This window comes from Manis pentadactyla, chromosome 3 (assembly GCF_030020395.1).
Source record: "Manis pentadactyla isolate mManPen7 chromosome 3, mManPen7.hap1, whole genome shotgun sequence".
Taxonomy (NCBI): Eukaryota; Metazoa; Chordata; class Mammalia; order Pholidota; family Manidae; genus Manis; species Manis pentadactyla.
Genome location: NC_080021.1, coordinates 113,335,307 through 113,355,206, shown reverse-complemented (window position 1 = coordinate 113,355,206; position 19,900 = coordinate 113,335,307). Strand labels below are relative to the sequence as shown.

General features: G+C 36.0%; 1 protein-coding gene across 8 annotated transcripts in view; it reads left to right on the top strand.

Moving 5' to 3' along the window:
- The first annotated feature begins 3,612 nt into the window (after nucleotides 1-3,612).
- The window catches only part of LOC118929808 (acyl-CoA-binding domain-containing protein 5-like), a 41,398-nt gene continuing 25,110 nt past the window's right edge, over nucleotides 3,613-19,900 (top strand). For 3 of the 8 annotated variants that reach the window (XR_008996383.1, XM_057498302.1, XM_057498301.1), the window contains exons 1-9: nucleotides 3,885-4,812; nucleotides 4,993-5,155; nucleotides 7,774-7,894; nucleotides 9,305-9,377; nucleotides 13,337-13,451; nucleotides 13,548-13,580; nucleotides 16,635-16,769; nucleotides 17,626-17,826; nucleotides 18,605-18,711. Coding sequence is in view for 3 of the 8 variants with exons in the window: in XM_057498302.1 (XP_057354285.1) it covers nucleotides 4,798-4,812; nucleotides 4,993-5,155; nucleotides 7,774-7,894; nucleotides 9,305-9,377; nucleotides 13,337-13,451; nucleotides 13,548-13,580; nucleotides 16,635-16,769; nucleotides 17,626-17,826; nucleotides 18,605-18,711 (963 nt within the window). In the remaining 5 variants the exon portion in view is untranslated. Of the gene's footprint in view, nucleotides 3,671-3,883; nucleotides 4,813-4,971; nucleotides 5,156-7,773; nucleotides 7,895-9,304; nucleotides 9,378-13,336; nucleotides 13,452-13,547; nucleotides 13,581-16,634; nucleotides 16,770-17,625; nucleotides 17,827-18,604; nucleotides 18,712-19,900 lie in introns of those variants that run through there. The other 5 variants (XR_008996387.1, XR_008996385.1, XM_057498303.1 and 2 more) reach the window with 5 other exon arrangements.

Sequence of the window (19,900 nt, the reverse complement as noted above, 5' to 3'; positions counted from 1 at the left end):
GACTTTAGAAGTGGTGAGAAATATTGTAGGATTCATTTTGTCCTTATTGGTTCTAGTCTGTCCTTTGAAGTTACAGTTTGTCTTTGTACTTGCTTACTTCACACCAGTTCTGGACTGTAAGACATGCTGACCTATAGCAATTTTAGGCTCACCTGCAGACACAGAGGCAACAGCCTTCCACAGGCCTCTTCACCAGCTCCCACAATTATTTAAAGTTAATCTCTGTACTTAATCTCTAATATCATATCAGTCATAGTGGTTCTGCTTTCCTGATCAAACTGTAGCTGGTACACAAATATATAGTCTTTATGGGTTTATAAACAAAACACAAATTCCTTTGCATGGCATAGATGACCTTCAAGTCAGCCTCAACTAGCTTTTCATCCAATGCTTTGTCCCACCTTCCTTCATATCTATGTTCCCATTACACGAACAAACTTGCAGCTTATCACAAATAGTGTGCTATTTTAGCTTTCATACCTTCCCCTAGAATGGCTCTTTCCCATCTTCTCTGCTTGTACCATCTCATCCCAGAAGAATCAGCTCAACAGTTGCTTCCTCTGTGAAATCTTTCTCATCTGAGTAGCATAGTTTAATTGCTCTCTTATTTCCACTGCACTCACAATTTTTAATGTAAGTTTTAATTGAAGTAAACATACACATGGAAAAATATCTTATATATTTCAACAGAGTTTCACAAAGTGTACATAGTAGTGTAACAAGCACCTAATTAAAGGAATAGAACATTACTAGGAAAAAAAATTACTAGAACCTCAAGTTCCCTCATTCCATTTCCAGACACTATACTTCCACCTAAATTTGAACAAATGTTGGTTTTGACTATTTTTGAACTTTATATAAATGGAATCATACTGTATGTTCTTTTCAATCTAGATTCTTTTTCTTTCTTACTATGTCTGTGACATTTATAGAAAATGTTGACTAGATGTAGTTCATTTGTTCTCATTGCTTTTCAGTATTTCATATTTACCTATTTTACTGCTGATGGGCAATGAGCTGTTTCCAGCTTTGGCTGTTACCAAATAGTGCTGTTATGAACATTTTTGTAGTTGTCTCTGGTATACATAAAACAGCACATTTTATATCCTCCCACACTTTTGCGTTGTGCTATGATTATTATATTACATGCCTTTTTACTACACTAGATTGAGTTCCCTGAAGGGGTAACCTCAGTGTTAATTATGTCACAGGGAACATAGTAGGAATCTAAAACATTTGTAAAGGAAAAAAGCATCTAAGAATCCTTTTTTAGTTATTTTTGTATTTATTCTCTTATGTTTCTTTGAATCCATAAATGTACTGTCTTACCTTTCTTATGGTCATTGTACGAAGTGGGCCCATTCTTAAATAAAGTGTCTCTAGAAATGCCTAATCAAGAATGCTTTACTTACTATAATGATTGCTTCATGATATATACAAATATTGAATCACTATGTTGTACACAGGAACTAATGTAACATTGTATGTCAGTTATATCTCAATTGAAAAAGGATGCTTCATATTAGGCACGGTACTGGAAGTACTGAAGGACCATAACTGGTGTTTCATGAGATGTATTCTATTTTATTTTATTTTTAAAAAATTTTTATTAAGGTATTATTGATATACACTCTTATGAAGGTTTCACATGAAAAAAGAATGTGGTTACTATATTTACCCATATTATCAAGTCCCCACCCACACACCAATGCAGTCACTGTCCATCGGTGTAGTAAGATGCCACAGATTCACTATTTGCCTTTTCATTTGGCACTTGTCTTTCTCCGCCGGGCTTATTTCACTGAGCATAATATCCTCCAGCTCCATCCATGTTGTTGCAAATGGTAGGATTTGTTTCTTTCTTACGGCTGAATAGTATTCCATTGTGTATAATATGTGTACATCTTCTTTATCCATTCATCTACTGATGGACACTTAGGTTGCTTCCATTTATTGGCTATTGTAAATAGTGCTGTGATAAACATAGGGGTGCATATGTCTTTTTGAATTTGAGAAGTTGTATTCTTTGGGTAAATTCCAAGGAGTGGGATTCCCAGGTCAAATGGTATTTCTATTTTTAGTTTTTTGAGGAACCTCCATATTGCTTTCCACAATGGTTGAATTAGCTTACATTCCCACCAGCAGTGTAGGAGGGTTCCCCTTTCTCTGCATCCTTGCCAGCATTTTGTTATTCTTAGTCTTTTCGATGCTGGCCATCCTTACTGGTGTGAGGTGATATCTCATTGTGGTTTTTATTTGCATTTCCCTGATGCTTAGTGGAGCATCTTTTCATGTGTCTGTTGGTCATCTGAATTTCTTCTTTCGAGAAGTGTCTCTTCATATCCTCTGCCCATTTTTTAATTGGGTTGTTTGGTTTTTGGGTGTTGAGGTGTGTGAGTTCTTTGTATATTTTGGATGTTAACCCCTTGTTGGATATGTCATTCACAAATATATTCTCCCATACTGTAGGGTGCCTTTTTGTTCTGTTGATGTCATTTGCCATACAGAAACATTTTAGTTTGATGTAGTCCCATGTGTTCATTTTTGCTTTTGTTTCCCTTGCCCATGAGATGTATTTTAGACAGAAATTACAGGTTCACATAATTGGAAGGCTGGCTGGGACCTGATTCAATCCAGTATTCATCATGAGTTACATGAGCACAACTATATGAAAGATCTAGTTTTGAAATGCCTCTGCCTCAATAACCTTAATTTGTTTTATCCTTATGCTATTCTCCATGATGGGAAATCTATACTACCATCAGCAAATGGTAGTATTTCAACAGAAACCACTGGAAGAATAGTCTTATTCATCATTAACCAAAGACCAATATATTGCAAACTAGCTTATTACATAAACTTAATAAACAGTTGTAGAAAAGGAGTCCTAGATTAGAAATAAACACCGAAGCACATTTATAAATATGCATGATGGAGTAGATTGGATCTGAAAAGGATAAAATAAAAGAGAAAAAAAGCGGAAAGAAACAATAGATATTAAACGCATAAAGTCTTCCTAGTTTGAGTAAACAAGATAAATTGTTAGTCTCTTACACTTTGGTGTCCTGGAAAAAGTCCAGATTCAGTGCAAGAGTTTTTTGGATTGACTGACTCCCGGCTCTGCTACTTAATAAGTTGTCGAACCTTGGACAAATTAGTTAATATGAGCCTCAATTGCCTCATTCGTAAACACCCTATAGCACTTTTGGAGTGTCATTCTCTTGGCAAATGCCGTCTAGACACTCAGTGAGCTGTAGGATTCATTAGCTAAAAGGTACTCTTTGCTTTCCTACACTGAACTCAAAAGTTACTAAGCATCAGGAGCAAGAAATCAGAGCTTAGTTCTCCGATTCAAGTCCAGTCACACCAGGATAACTCCAAAAGACACCACCGAGTATCCCTTTTGGGGGAAGAGGACGTGGTATTTTGAATTAGCACAGAAGACGACACAGTCGCAAGAAGGGATTTCCGCCGAGGCGGACCGAGGGCCTGCGGGAGGGAAAGGAGAAATCCAGCTGGAACAGGGCGGGAGGAAGGCCTGCCACCGGAAGAAGGGACGGGCACAGGAGAGCCGTGGAGAGGGGACTACATTTCCCACAAGTGCGCGGGGGTAGGGCGAGGGGCGGGCGTCGCGGACGTTATCGGACAGGCCTTGCCCGGCAGTACCAAGGTAAACGCCGACATCGCGGCTCCGAAGGAAGAGTAACTCATAGTCGGCTCCTAAGATTTGTACTAGTAACCCTCCTAATCTCTCCCGAGCTGACAAACGCGCCCTGGCGACGTGGGGCTTTTCGGGCCCCAGGACTCCACTCCCACAACCGCTATCAATCCTCCTCTTGTTTGGCCTGGGTGCGCTTCCCGGAGACCTTGGTGCTAGAAATGTTCCTTCCTTCCCGGAGGACGAGGAACTTGGTGCTAGAAAGGTGAAGGCCCAAGGGCCGACCATCCGCACTGGTTCCTCAGTCGCCCCTCCCCACGCCCTGTCGCCTATTTACTTGTGCGGGCTGTGCAGTGTCCGGCTCCTTGGGGCATGATGTCAGGGTGGTGCTGGGGAAGGTGCCCTCTCACTGCCGACCTATGTAGCGGCAACCTCCGGCCTCCTTTGGTTGCTGCTCGGACGTTCTTGGCTCCGAGCGGCCTCAGCTGTGGAAAGCCATTTGGCCAAGCACTTCTAAACCCCTCCTTCTAACATCCCTAATCCTCTCATCTGCCCTGGAAGGTGGTATAACGGCTACCCCTGGAGAGGCTAAGTAACTCGCCCTAGGCCACAGAACTTAAATGGCGGAATAGGAGGTTCGCCCCGAGCCTGTTCGCATCTAAAGCTCTTTGCATAAGTTCCATCGCCTTCCTCACAGCTTAGTGAAGACAGGGCAGGCGCTGCGGATCTTAGGCTCATGCTTTGCCCGGCGGTACCGACTAGCGCTGCTTTAGGCCGGCGCGCAGACGCCCAACTCCGCGTCCCCTGCGCGCTCAGCCGGCCGGTCTGGCCTGTTTAAGGAGCGAGCCCGGCCCGTCTCCCTTCGCCTTTCCGCCTTCCTTTCCCCGGCCCTTCCTTAGGGGACTGACAGCGCGCGCGCGGTCGCGGAGGCCGCGGGCGAGTGGGTGGAGTTTGCTGCGCGGCGGCGCCGGCCGCAGCTAGTGGGTCCCGGTGGGCTCTGGGGCGGGGCTGCGGGGGTGCGCGGACCGGCCGAGCGACCCTGCCGGGATGGGGAGTGTGACTGCTCCGTCAGGGGCCTGCGCCGTGGAGAGCGGCTCCGCGACCACCGCTGGCCAGAGCCCCGCCGTCTTCTGCTAGAGATGCTCTTCCTCTCGGTGAGTTGTTCTGTGTTCGCTGACCGGCTTCTCGGCCATAGTCACGCCCCGGGGAGGAGGAAAGAGCTGGTCCACCCCCGTTCGGGTGGCCTGAGAAGGGCAGGGCGAGGGGAAACTGCGCGGTCGAGTGGGCCGCCTCCGGTCGGACATGTCGATCGGCGACTGCGCTCCATGTTCCAGTTTCATGCAGGCTCCTGGGAAAGCTGGTGCTGCTGTCTGATTCCAGCAGACAGACCTTGGGACCGGGGTCGGCGTGGGCGGCTGGAGATGGCGGACACCAGATCCGTGCACGAAGCCAGGTTTGAGGCGGCGGTGAAGGTGATACAGAGTTTGCCAAAAAATGGTAAGTGCCCTGGATCTCCCGCCGAAGAAGCCTTCTGCAGAGGTCTGAGGCTCCGGTTTCTGTATCTCCCCTACTTTAACCGTTTTTTTCTGCTCCTAGTCTTGCTCTTTTAACCTACTTCTGCGTTTAAAAGAAATGTAATAGAAGGGGAGGTATCGAATGTGAGTTACTTACCTGCTGGTCTTTGAAGCCAAAGACAAATGTATTATCCAGATTTTAAGTTGTAGAAAACAAAGGTCTTGTCACTTACTGCGGATTTGAGTATGTTAAAAAAAAAACATACACAAAATAGTCGTTTTGTCATCTCAGACGTTGAATTGGAGGAGGATACATGAGGGATTGAAAGAAAAGTGAATGAACAAAATGTAAAGAAATAATACAGGAACTTACTTAGCTATTGACCTCTTAAATGCTCAGGAATGAAGCATGATGCATTCTTTATAGAAAGGCATGATTCTAAGAGTTTTATGTGCATTGCTCCGCGCACCACACATTTTTATATTTGATACAGACTTGATGTCTCTAGTCTTTGTTGGCATTATATATCACTTATTAGGGAACCCATGTAACTGTAAATACAGTTTGTTATTTATATAACATTTAAGAAGGTATTGCAAAGGTAAGATAACCTGTGTTGCACAGTATTCAGTATACCATTATTCCCAGAAAATAAACTGGTATTAATTGAAGCAGAAGTATTGTTATAATGAATTGCTAAATATTTTTATAATAATACATGTAAATTGTTTGGTCAGCTGTGGACCATTTTGCAAAGAGTAAGATTTTATGGTTTTTTAGTCCTTGTTGCTTCATGTTTATTTTAAAGTCCTAAGGTTATAGTGAATCCTATAACATCTGTGTTTGGTACACCCTTGACCTTTGGAAATTTAAATACTTATGTACTATTTTAAACACATAAAATAAGTATGTCATACTTGAGCACCTTGAAGACAGATTATACTTTATTAGAATCTTACACATAGAACAAACACATTTAACATGTTACCAGTTTTTGCTGTAATGTATTCTAATGTAATATCGTTCACCTTGACCAATAAGCTTTTAAATCTTATTTGATTGACTTACTGAAGATATTATGACCTAGGTTTTGAGTTTAGACTTGTGTTTCTTAAATAGGTAACCATTTTCAAGTTTCTCTTATTTTTCTCCTCTCCTATATGAAGGAGGACTGTATCAAACATTAGATACTCGCAAATGAGCATACATTATGTAGATAAGTAGGATTGTTATTTTGGAATGAATTATTTCATTCCTGGCCAAACCTGAAACACCAGCTCTCAGTTTGTCTGTGTTGTAATTATCACAACATTTACCAACTACTAGGTTTTGATCAGTATGTATAATCTGCTAATTACACAATTATAAAGGTTTTAAAATATCTTTTTACAGTTCCAGTTTTTATAATTTTGGCATAAAAGTAATAGATACTGAATGTAAAACCTTTTCTAAACACAAGTAACGTGAAAATAAAAACAATCTGTATGACTACTATACAGAGATATCCTTTATTTTTTGATGTGTTTCCTTGTACTTTTATGTATATAAATACTAACTTTGCAAAAATGGATTGTAGTAGATCTGCTGTTTTTAAACTGCCTTTTTTTTTCTTCTCATTTTATAGTAGACCATGAAATGTTTCTCAGGCCATTATTTATCTTCTTCTACAATATAATTTTTAAAGGCTGTTGTTATAAATTATCCTGTTGTGTGTGTTTTTTTTTTTTTGACAATTTATTTATACCTTTATTTCACAACTGTAGTTTGTATATTTATTCCAAAATCTTTAAATAAGTCCGCAGTAAACAGTTATACAATTATACATATACATATATAGATACACATACAAACACACAAAATTATTTGGCCAATTATTATAAAATGTTTACATCCCAATTTTTCCCTATTATTAAGACTATTGCAACTTACAGTACTTGTTTGTACAATTTGAAATATTTAAACGTAAAAAAGGTTATAAATATTCTGGAGACATACATGAAGAGTGATCTTCAAAGAAATTGATGTGCCCAGAATTACAAGGTTGAAAGTGAGGAAATTATTTTACCTCAGATTACTTCTTTTTCTAACACAGTACACACTGGTTGACTTTAGCCAAAGTTACTTATCCACTGAAAAACTGAAATTTGGCCAATAGGAGTTGAATTTCTTACTGTTAAGATTTTATTAAGCAGAGAATACATTTAACCCTTTCGTTTATTCTAGTCAGTTTTGGTTTGTCACAGTCTTTAAATAAAAACGCCTGATTACAATTGCTTAATACAGTTATTCTATATTTTAATATATTTGTTTTCTAAATGACATTGCCAGTTATTTCGGTTACACCTACAGCATGTTTGTTCATTTATTCTTTTATTTATTAAATTATATTAAGTATTGTTATTAAACTATGAATATCTTCAAGTTTTTTTAAGTCAAAGGAACTACCAGAGCCATAGCTTTTGTTTCTGAGTTAGAAATAAATACCTGAACTATTAATGAAATGTTTAAAAATCACTGTTAGTATAGCTAACCTAGTTTATAGCCTTAAGTCATCAATTGTATTCTCCAAGTGATCCATACTTAATGTATATTTCCAATAGGTTCCTTCCAGCCAACAAATGAAATGATGCTCAAATTCTATAGCTTCTATAAGCAGGCAACTGAAGGACCCTGTAAACTTTCAAGGCCTGGATTCTGGGATCCTATTGGAAGATATAAGTGGTAATGTTATATAGAAAGCTATGAAAGAATTTTTATTTTAATGACATAATTAGTATATGACTGTTACTTAGTAGGGTTATGTATTATTCTGTGCATGAAGTGTTCTAGGTACATGTGCTCTTAACTCACAATTACACAAATAGGAGAGTCTTGGGGATGAGAGGAAAACAATAAAATTGAAATCATTTTCTGTTAGTTTTTCCTATTATGGAATTTTTTTCTTTTTATTATGCCAAAAACAGCTCTGAAACTAAGTTAAACAAACTAACTCTCCTGCCAACAAAAATAATGACTTTTGCTTGTCACATGACATTGTTTGCTTTGATCCTTTGAGATACTAACTAGGAACATGACTCGGGTATTGCCATCCTAAATCTTATCTAAGCTGTCACTCCTGTCCCACTATAGTTGAATAGAAATTTGATTTTTAATTTGATTAAAAAAATCATACAAGATCCAGAGATGCCTCAGCCATTTTTCGAACTAACATTTGATGTTCTTATGTACTGTTGAAGACTTTGTAAATGTCTAACAAAATGTTTAACGTTATGTAGTGCAGATTGTACCTTATGAACAGAGTTTGCTAATAAAGCATGTCTTAAGAGCCACACATTTTCATGGCTAAATTTATTCACTCTGAATTGGAAGCCTTTAAAACTCTTTTGAGGATTTGTTAGTACTATACTTCCCTCTAAGGTTTTTATGAATAGTCATAAAATAATAGGCTAAATATGAAAGCAATATTTTTTAAATCTGTTTTAAGAAAATGTATTTATTTACTTTAACATTTTTCTTCACAGTTAACCTTAAGTGGGATTAAACTGCTTCCAGAAAAAATGTACATAGAGTTTTTCATTTTAGAGAAAAATTTCAAAGGGCTGTTCTCATTATCTAGGGGTGTAACATTTTCTTGGCGTTCATATTTTCATTTTTTTAGCAGTAAAAAGCCATTACATTTTTTTGTGTGTAAGTTAGACTCTTATTTAAATCAATGGAAACTTTTAACCAAAACTTACGTTTGTTTTAAACATAGCTGTGGCAGTTCACAGAGTCTTCTAAAATGTTCATTTCTATCCTATTCTTTATAATGATACAAAAGCATTTAAAGAGTTCTTAGCAAATAATTAGGAACACTCTATAGTCTATGTGGCCTACAGTTTATGTGATATACTCTCTGTAAGTCTGTACATGGGTTATATACTTACTAGTTTTAAATACTAATTTGCCAGTTTATTCACTCTGATATTTTTCTTCAAGGTGGTGCATTTAAAGACATCCTTTGGAGACATAATATGGCTTTAAGTATAGCCTCTTTTAATTTAATGACCCTAAGCATCAACTATAAATTTTGTTCTAAATAATTGAAAATCAGGTGACTTTTTGTTGATACTTGGATATTTTCATTTCTAGGGATGCTTGGAGTTCATTGGGTGATATGACCAAAGAGGAAGCTATGATTGCATATGTTGAAGAAATGAAAAAGGTAGGAAAGATAATTTGCAGTAGAAAATAACAATATTCAGAGCAGATCTAATTTAATTTTGTTATCTGGCAAATTAGTTGCTTTGTTTTAAAGAACAAAGAGATTATAATGTTAGAATATAGAATCTAGATGATTGAATTTATTAGGGCTTCATCTGTCTCATCACAGTTCATCTTAAGGTATTTTTTCCTTTAAAATATATGATGTTGTGGTGACATGGTATTTTGTTGTTGATTTCATCTTCCCTTTCTCTATACTCAACTTAAGCAGTAAGCATAGGAATAGGAATCTAAAAATATTGGTGTCCCTTATTTAGGAATCTGGGACGTAACTTGGCAAATGTTGAAAGCATTTTTGCTTTGGAACTTTTTATTTAGGAGAAATAGTTATATAATAAGACTGCTCAGCAATGTTCTCATACGACTTTGGACCCATAGTTGAGATAGTCCCATCACTGGACTGCTTAATAACAAACATTTTTCTATATATGCAGAAATCCTTCAGAAGCAAAATAAGTTAAGAATGCTTTTTATTTCTCTAGTAACTAGTAAGGAGGACCTTTCCTTATTAACTAGCTCTGTTAAGTCTGCTCAAGGTATTGTTTTGAGAAGCAAATTTATTAGGATATCATGATTTTAAGATGATCTTAGTGCCTTTTTATAAAGGACCATTTTTATGTTGGAGATGGGTCAGAATTTGTGAAATTCAGATCTGTTTGATAGTCTTAAATCAATTTATCTTTGAACACAATGAAAAGCTGTAAAAAGGAAGATTATTTTTTTTGTCAGATGATTTGACAATATTAATCTTTGCAGTAATTTTTGTTTGATAGATTCAGACTAACTTGTTTTATTCTAGTATCTACTGCTTGTAGCTGTGACCTTTGTTACATTTTCACATTTTTTATTTAGAGGACTTTGTTTATAACAGAGGGCAGAGTTCAGTCCTTTAGCTGTTAACTATCAGTAACACAACAAGGAAGCCTTTCAAAAGCGGAAAGAGAGAAAGACAATCTTAAAGCCTTTTTTTGGCTTGATTACTATTTTCTTTTCTGTAAAGATCATTATAATTTTGGGGACTACTTCTATAATACAAAGTTAAATTGAACATTAAATAAAAATTACCCATTTTTAATCCAATTTTATTGATTAATGATGTTGCCATAGTTTAAAGCAGACAGGGATGGACTTAAAGTATATTGCTGCCTTTCAGATATCTTAAAATGCTGTAGTTTGCTGTAAAAACTTCTCCAATGAAAAGAGTGCACCAACTGTTTACACTCAGACTTTTAAAATTGCATTTCATATGGTGAATGTAATAAGGTTTATAGTGAACTTTTAGAGGTAAATCTAAAAATATTAGGATACCCATACATTGAAAGTTTGATTAGTCTCAAATTATTTTCAGAGTTTTGCTTTATGGGTATCACTAGATAAAATTGCATGCTTCTTCCAAATAATGATGTGGGATAGTACATTATCCCAAGAATTTGATTTCTGAATTTGGGACCTTTCCTAATTGCAATAATTTACAAAATGAAGCAATTGTTAAACCATGTTCCTAAATATAGTTCGCAAGTCACTATACTATTGCTCTTTAGAATTACTCATTTGGTGTGAATCTCATTCCATGCCTTTGCATTCAAGAGTTTAATGAAATATTATTTAATTTATATGTTTTAATGGATAATGTTTTTATAGAAAATGTCTTTTTGTAATTTATGAACTTTCCAGTGAAGTATCACTGAAAAAGTTGCTGGAATCAAATATTCTCTTAAAGTAATTTAGTAAGATGTTAGCTTTGAGAGACTCAAATAATTAATGTGGTTTGGGAGAAACAATCCATGTTTCCTTAAATAAAGTTTATTTTGATTCATAATTAGAAGGAAATAAAAAGTCCTATTTTCTGTACAAACTTTACAGGCTATATTATGGAGACTTCCAGGAAGTTCAACCAGTAGTCCAATAATGTGTACTATGTCTGTTGAATTTAGAGAGAAATCAGTCTCCTCAACCCTGGCTGACACATTAGACACAGAATTAACTCAAATGGCACATTAGAATTACTAGGGGATCTGGTATAAGAAAAAAAGAAAAATTCTAATGCCACAGCATAACCCCAGACTGATTATTTTAGGATTTCTAGGAGGATGGCATAATCACTGTAATAGAGGGAGGATTGGAACAGAATATCATAAAGGATGGAACCTAAACATCACCATGGCTGAGGATCTATCTGGTCTAGCTCTATAAGTTCAGAACATCGGCTCTGTCTGAGTATGAAAGGTGGTTTGTCTTTAAAGGCTTAACTCATGATAACCATCTTTTGGAGATTGAGGGGAAAACCAGAATGCCAATATCTTAACACACAGTGGGTGATATAGTTTTCTAATGACTAGCATACTCACAATTGAGATACAGGACACTCCTCAAAATGTCAGAGGCACTTGGGAAACTGGACTAGTTATTGCTAAGATTGTTGAACAGAGAGTAGAGCACTGGGACTTGGACAGTTTTAAGCAATGTGCTCATCTGATGACACAAGTCCGAGAAATTACTTTTTCCTTTACAATACAGTATACCTGTATCTTGCCAGTATATTTCTTTTTTTTTTTTTTTTTTGGTATCATCAATCTATAATTACATGAAGAACATTATGTTTACTAGACTCCCCTCTTCAACAAGTCCCCCCCACATACCCCATTAGTCACTGTCTATCAGTGTAGTGAGATGCTGTAAAATCACTACTTGTCTTCTTTGTGTTGCACAGCCCGTCCCGTGCCCCCCCACATTATACATGCTAATTGTAAGGCCCCCTTTCTTCTTCCCCCCCTTCTCCCTCCCTTCCTACCCATCCTCCCCAGTCCCTTTCCCTTTTGTAACTGTTAGTCCATTCTTGGGTTCTGTGATTCTGCTGCTGTTTTGTTCCTTCAGTTTTTCCTTTGTTCTTATACTCTACACACGAGTGGAATCATTTGGTACTTGTCTTTCTCCGCCTGGCTTATTTCACTGAGCATAATAGCCTCTAGCTCCATCCATGTTGTTGCAAATGGTAGGATTTGTTTTCTTCTTAGGGCTGAATAATATTCCATTGTGTATATGTACCACATCTTCTTTATCCATTCATCTACTGATGGACACTTAAGTTGCTTCCATTTCTTGGCTATTGTAAATAGTGCTGCAATAAACAGGGGTACATCTGTCTTTTTCAAATTGGGCCGCTGCATTCTTAGGGTAAATTCCTAGAAGTGGGATTCCTGAATCAAATGGTATTTCTATTTTGAGCTTTTTGAGGAACCTCCATACTGCTTTCCACAATGGTTGAACTAATTTACATTCCCACCAGCAGTGTAGGAGGGTTCCCCTTTCTCCACAACCTCGCCAACATTTGTTGTTGTTTTGTCTTTTGGATGGTGGCTATCCTTACTAGTGTGAGGTGATATCTCATTGTGGTTTTAATTTGCATTTCTCTGATGACTAGCGATGTGAAGCATGGTATTTCTATTTTTAGTTTGCTTTCCACAGTGTTTGAACTAGCTTACATTCCCACTAGCGGTGTATGAGGGTTCCCCTATCTCCGCATTCTCGCCAGTATTTGTTGTTCTTAGTCTTTTCAATGCTGGCCATCCTTACTGGTGTGAGGTGATATCTCGTTGTGGTTTTATTTTGCATAATGCCAATAGTTTTTAATGCACAATTTATAGATCACTGTATAAAATTTTACATGAAGCTTATGTAAGAATAGTCTTCACAATCAGGACAATTTAAAATCTCTGACATACAACTTGAAACTTTTGTAGAAGAGTTATAACATTGAGTATATAATTAATATACTTTGGGAAGTCTGTAGATGAACTTCAGATCTCAAAATTGTTGTAAATAAATTGTAAATATAGTATTATTTGGTACTAGTGTAGATCACTAATGTGATTTCACAGGATTTGTTTCTTTTGATTACAGATTCTTGAAACTATGCCGATGACTGAGAAAGTTGAAGAACTGTTACATCTCATAGGTCCATTTTATGAAATTGTTGAGGACAAAAAAAGTGGCAGAAGTTCTGATCTAACCTCAGGTTGGACAATTTTACGTAGTCAATTCAGCAACTGATAACATTATGCAGGCATTAATAGTTACGTCAAATTTTTTTTTTTTTACTTTCACATGCCAGTCCGACTGGAGAAAATCTCTGAATACTTAGAAGGTAGGAATAAAGAAACCATGTAAAATTTCGTTAAAAATTTACATGCAAAAGAAATTCTGCACACATTTATGTATGTTATAAGCTTTTCATTCCAAGTAATCATATTACATAAAATTGCAAAATACTGTAAATCCTTTAGATTTAATCTTGAAGTTTTTAAAACATGACAGGTGATTCACTTAGTATATACAAAATTGTAGCAGAGTTCATGTTTTCTTTTGATCAATCCTATTTCCTATTTTGCTTTATGAATTATATTAGCTGTACCATGGCTGAAATGACTTTCTAGCTAATTATAAAGCAGGTCTGTTTAACAGTAGGGTAGCAAAGCTAAAACAACATCAGGGAAATCACTTTGCTTGGTCTTTTGCTTTTTTAGCTTTCTGCTTAATGTGCTCTCAGTAAAGAACCAAAAGAGTTATATTTTGCATACTAGTAGGAGTTAAATAATATGCAGATTTGCTGATAGCGTAAATATTGGCCCTTTAGATTTTTTTAGAAAGCAGAGTAAAATGAGCCAATAAGAGGCATTTTAAATGAAAATTATACATGTTTTAAATAAAAATCAGTCTGGTGTCCATTTTTTTTTTTGGTATCCCTACCATATATATCTGATTTGCCTAGAGGATTCAAATGTTAACAAATAATCTCCCTTTTAATTCATGCTTATTCAATTCAGAAAAAATAGAAAGTGTTTTCTCTGTGAGAAGCATGTTAGGATGCATACTTAACATATAACTAAGTCCGTACCTACTTTACTAATGTCTGGCTTACTACTAGAGGCAGATATTCAAACAACTAATTATAAAAACAAGCAAGAGAGAATAATAATAATAATAAAGGCTCAGGTCCAAAATTCTTTAGCTGTAATTTAAAACTTCAAAAATCTTGATAAACCAAAGGTTTTTTTTATAACTCCTTGGCAGCAAAATCTGTCCTGATATGAACTTCAAAGCAGACCTTGACCTGAAATGACTGTTTAAGTATTTATTTATCCTATTCAGTGTGACTATTCATGTTTTGCTGCAAGAATCTTTCCTTTTTCTTAAGTGAAAGCTACCTTTCATAAGGTGTTTAAGGTGTTACATAAAACACAGGGTAATGTATGACCTTTGCAAAATGAGAAAACTCTGAATTTCTAAGCATAGGGTTGTAAAGGATGTTGACCTTGTACATAATTTATTTAACCTGTGCCATTCTGATGGACATGTAGATTGTTTCCTCTTCTGATCTTCAAAAAATGCTGCTGAAAGTAATCATGTACAAATGTCATTTTACATATGCAGAGTACATCTATAAGAACTAATACTGGAAGTCTAACTGCTAGATCAAAGGATGTAGATGTTTGCAGTTTTGTAAGATACTGCCAAATTGCAGGACAGTTTGCAATCTTGACCATTTTTCCCCCCCCAAATACTCTTGTTAAAAGTAGCCCTTTAGGCTCAGGAGAACTGATATATCTGTGTCACATGGGCTTTTTCAGAATATATATACACACTAAGTTCTGAAATCGGGAAGTATGAGCTATCCTAGTTTGTTTTTTTCCTACATTGTTTTGTCTTTTCTGGATGCCTCAAATTTCCATATGAATTTTAGAATTACTTTATCAGTTTTGAAAAAAGACCAGCTGGAATTTTGACAGGGATTACAATGAATTGTAAATCATTTTGGAAAGTATTGTCTTCTCAACAGTATTGTCTCCCAGTCCATTTATTTAGATCCTCCTTAATCAACAATGTTTTGTCATTTATAGTATATTTTTTACACCTTTTATCAAGTGTATTGCAGAGTGTTTTATTCTTTTTTGGTGCTTTTGTAAATTGGATTGTTTTCCAGTTTCATTTTTGGATTGTTTAGTGTTTGTAGAAACACAATTTTTTTTTGTGTATTGATCTTGTATCCTGTAACCTCACAAAATCATTTACTCTAATAGTTTTTTGTAGGGTCCTTAGGATTTTCTAAATATAAAGCACACTGTCTGTAAAGATTATTTTGTTTCCTCCTTTCTAATTGGGATATCTCTTATTTTTTTCCTTGCTTAACTTCCCTGGCTAGAACCTCCAGTATGATGTTAAATAGAGATGGCAAAAGCAGGCATCTTTGTCTTGTTCCTTATTTGGGAAGCAAAACATCCAGTCTTTTAAGATTAACTATGATGGTAGTTGTAAATTTTCATAGATGCCCTTCATCAGATTGAGGCAATTTTCTTGTAGTTTTACTTTCTTCAGTGTTATTGTGACAGAGTGTTGGATTTTCTCAAATGTTTTTTCTGCATCTGTTGTGATAATTGTGGCTTCTGTCCACTGTTTTTGGCCAGTAGCCACTTAAAAGACTATTAGTATCTGAAGAATGATGGGAATGTAATTCCCTGTCTCAAAATGTGGTCCAGCAGCATTGGCATCACATGGGAGCTTTCTGGAAATGCGGAATCTTAGATCACCCCAGACTGATTGCGAATCATGTTCACTTGATCTCAAGTGACCTATGCAAATTAACATTTGAGAAGATCTGATGCATTTACTCTCAAAGTAGGATTGGTCAGTAGGAGAGTTTAAGTGATTGATTGCATTAACAGACATATTTTTTAAAAACTTAAACATAAAGACAATAATGTAAGTTGTGCACATGAAGTCCTGAATATAATAAAAGGATAACATTTAAAAATGTCGTTGAACTACAAATGATGATGATGTTATGGCCAAAAATACATATATGCTTTCAGCATACTAACCTACAGCTGTCTCTTCATTTACCATGTGTAAAGATCATCCATCTCTAACTTAACTCTTTTGACTGATGTTAACTTAAAAACAATTTTCCTTATGCCTTACTCAGAAAGGATTTAAGATAGCTTTATCATTTTTATTGTAAACTGATAAGCAAAATAATTTATGTAATGTATGTATATTTATGGTGAAAGAATACTTTTCTATATCAAGAGTCCATCTTTTACTTCAGAATCATTGCTTATTTGTAAATAACAGTATTATTTGTAAATCATGGCTTTATTGTGTGTTACAGCATTAGAGGTTAAGTGGTCATTTTGTATTTTAGATCTTGGTAATGTTCTAACTTCTACTCCAAATGCCAAAACTGTTAATGGTAAGGCTGAAAGCAGTGATAGTGGCACTGAGTCTGAGGAGGAAGAGATCCAAGAAGAAGGAAAAGGAACAGAACAAAGTGACAATGGTAATCTTTGATCATGGGCTGAAACTCCATATGGAATAGGATAGAAGAATATGGAGAAGTTTAGGCTGATGTAGCATTGTACAAGATTAGTACATATGGTGGGATGTGGCTTATTGACCCTATAAAGGGTTTGCTGTGGATCTAAGGGCTCTACTGTGAAGTGTAGGGACAACCAGCCTCATGCACAGATGGAATAGATATTAATTGAAGGCTGACAGGAACACACCACTCTAAATGTAATGCCTGAATGCTGTCTCAGAAATGAATTCATGCAATGTATTGTTTCCAATATGAATTTGCATGTCACGAAGGAGAGGACACAAGTGAAACACTCAATATCTTGGAATCCAGAGAATAAGGTATAGGCAGCAGTTTTGATGAAGAGGGAACATTGGAAGCACAAGGTACTTGCATTGGTGGGCCTTGTTAGGAAGACAACTGGTGATTCTCAGCATAGTTTTGCCTTTACTTTATAGTAAGGTATGACAAATAATACCTTCACTGAAAAATCTTTTTATTGAGTATGTGGACCCCTTTATACTGGTGGCTGTCATAGAGCAATTTGCTTAGGTCTGAGAAGGGTGTAAAGACCTTTCTCAGGTCTTTACATGATTATCTCATAAAAGGGGTTCTGGAAGATTCACAGGAAACTGAAGCGCTTTTGAAACCAACACAATTTATGTGAGCTCTTAGCATATAATACAGGTTTTTTCAAGGAGCACCCCATTCTTTTGATCTAAATAGGGAACTCTTCAAAGGGATTATGTATGGTAGGTTGAGGAATTGATAATAAAACATTGGATATAGAAGTTGACCTCCTGAGAACTCTTAAGAATCTCTCCATTTTCTTATATAGGGAAGAAAATGGTGAAATCCACAGACGAAGAGAATTTAGAAATCATTGTCACTAATGGCTGTGACAGAGACAGCTTTGTTCAAGATACACAGAATGACATTCATGCCAGTTCTTCCCTGAATGGCAGGAGTGCTGAAGAAGTAAAGCCTGTAGTTGAAAGCTTGGAGCAAACTGGAAAAACTACTGTCTGCCTTCACCGAGGTATTATCCCATTGTAGGGATCTGTCCAGCTTTGTTCCTAGAGTAGAATATTCTTTTAATAATAATTTTAGGGTATTTAGGAGCCCTGTAGAATTTAAAAAATCTCTTATTCAGTAATATCTTGGGCATTAATAATATTTTAAGGGTTTATAGCTTTGAAAAGTAGTGAGTTAAAGCCAGGGCTTTTATATTTTTATTGAGACATTTTACTGTGTTTTAGAATAGCATTTTAAAATACAATTTTGAAATGTTTATTTTTATTTCCTCATATTTCTTTTCCCTTAAACTTCTGATTATGTGATACCTTTTGTTCTCCAATCAGCAAGACAAGTTGTAGTCTTCTCATATTTTAAAGCTCTAGGGTTGAGCCTGTCGTTGCTATGTGTTCAGTGAATTGTTAACATTGCTACAATTCAGTCAAGAAACAAAATATAATTTCTTAGTGAAACAACCAGACTTGCATAGTTGCATGCCAAATTTAGGCCTCCTAGCGGGTAGTCAGTTTTCTCTTATTAAGGTCATTAAGTTTTGTAAGGTTTAATCTGGACAGTGTCTTTTGTGTAATTGTATTTATAAAATACTTTGTAATTGTTTCACATAAAAATTATCAACTACATTTATTTAAAGTTTTGGTAAGTTCAAAGAAAACTGTGTGGTGTGGTCAAATTTATCTCCAAAATGGAAATAATATAGAGGTAATAAATGTTAAAAGTGGAGTAAATGTATTTTTCTTTAATTAGAGAATAATTATTCTACCTGGACACTTACTCATATTTAGATATAAATGATGATCATGTTGAAGATGTTTCTGGAATTCATCATTTGACAAGTGATTCAGACAGTGAAATTTACTGTGATTCCATGGAACAATTTGGACAAGAAGAGGTAAAAATGATTTTTAAGTGGTCAATTTTCAAAGTGGTGTATAACATTGGTTAATAGCAGATGTATATGTGTTCATTATTTTGAAAACATACCTATGAAAAGTTTAAACATTTGTATTTCAAACAACTTTTTGAATTAGAAAATAAATAAAGTTCCTGAATATTCAAAACTAACATTTAACTGTTGTACTTACAAATATTCTGAAAGAGGTGGGATGGGGAGGCAGAATATACTTTATTCTAGACACTGTTGGAAACTGATTAATGTTCAAGAAAACTGAATAATTTTCAGACAAATAAATTTGTTCTTCACATTGACTTTAATATGTTGGATTGAAATTTTGAATGGAAATATTTTTTCAAATTTCAGTTAATTGGCATTTAAGTATTAGAAATTAACATTTGAAAAAATTTAATAAAGCTACTTGAATTCCTGTTCCTCTGTGACAACTTTTTCTGATAATGACCAGGTGGTAATGTTTGGTGTTTTTATATTCTTACCCGCTCTCTCCTGGCCCTTCTAACACAGTTCAAGTATGTATTACAGCAAATCATTTATCTTTTGCCTCCCTGAAGTAATGATTTTAGTATTTCCTTGTGGTGTTTTCCCCTTTTTTAAAAATTTCATCAAGCAATTAAATCTACCTTTAGTTTTCTCAGATTTGAAAAACATGGATAAAATGCTTTTCAACAAATGAGTAGCATAGGTGGGACGAATAAGAAGTCCAAGCTAAGAATGAGCTGAAATCATGGAAAATGAAAAGTGATAAAAATCCAAATTCCCGTTTATTTTCTCTTTTCAGAAACATTTGTTTGGGGAAGGTTGGTGATTATCAGTAAATACCCGGCTACTGAGTTCTAGGTTTGCTTCTATTTTCTCTGTAAGGCAGTTGATGGACTAAAATCTTCTTGGAGCTTCGACTTACTTTTTGGCCTCTGTTAGCATCACTCTTGTGTTTAGGCTTTGCGCCTCACCCACCCTGGCTTTCTCTCCGATCCTCTAACTTGTTGAGTCCTTTCGCCTTCTGTCTTGCAGCACCAGCACCTTTGCATTCATTTTGTTGGAATGTACCTCCTTGCCCCTTTACCGAGTTACCTCCTGCCGACCCTTAAACCCTAATTCAGATGTCCCTTCCTGAAAGAAACCATCTTAGACAAGATACAGCCCCACCTCATCACCACCCTCACCA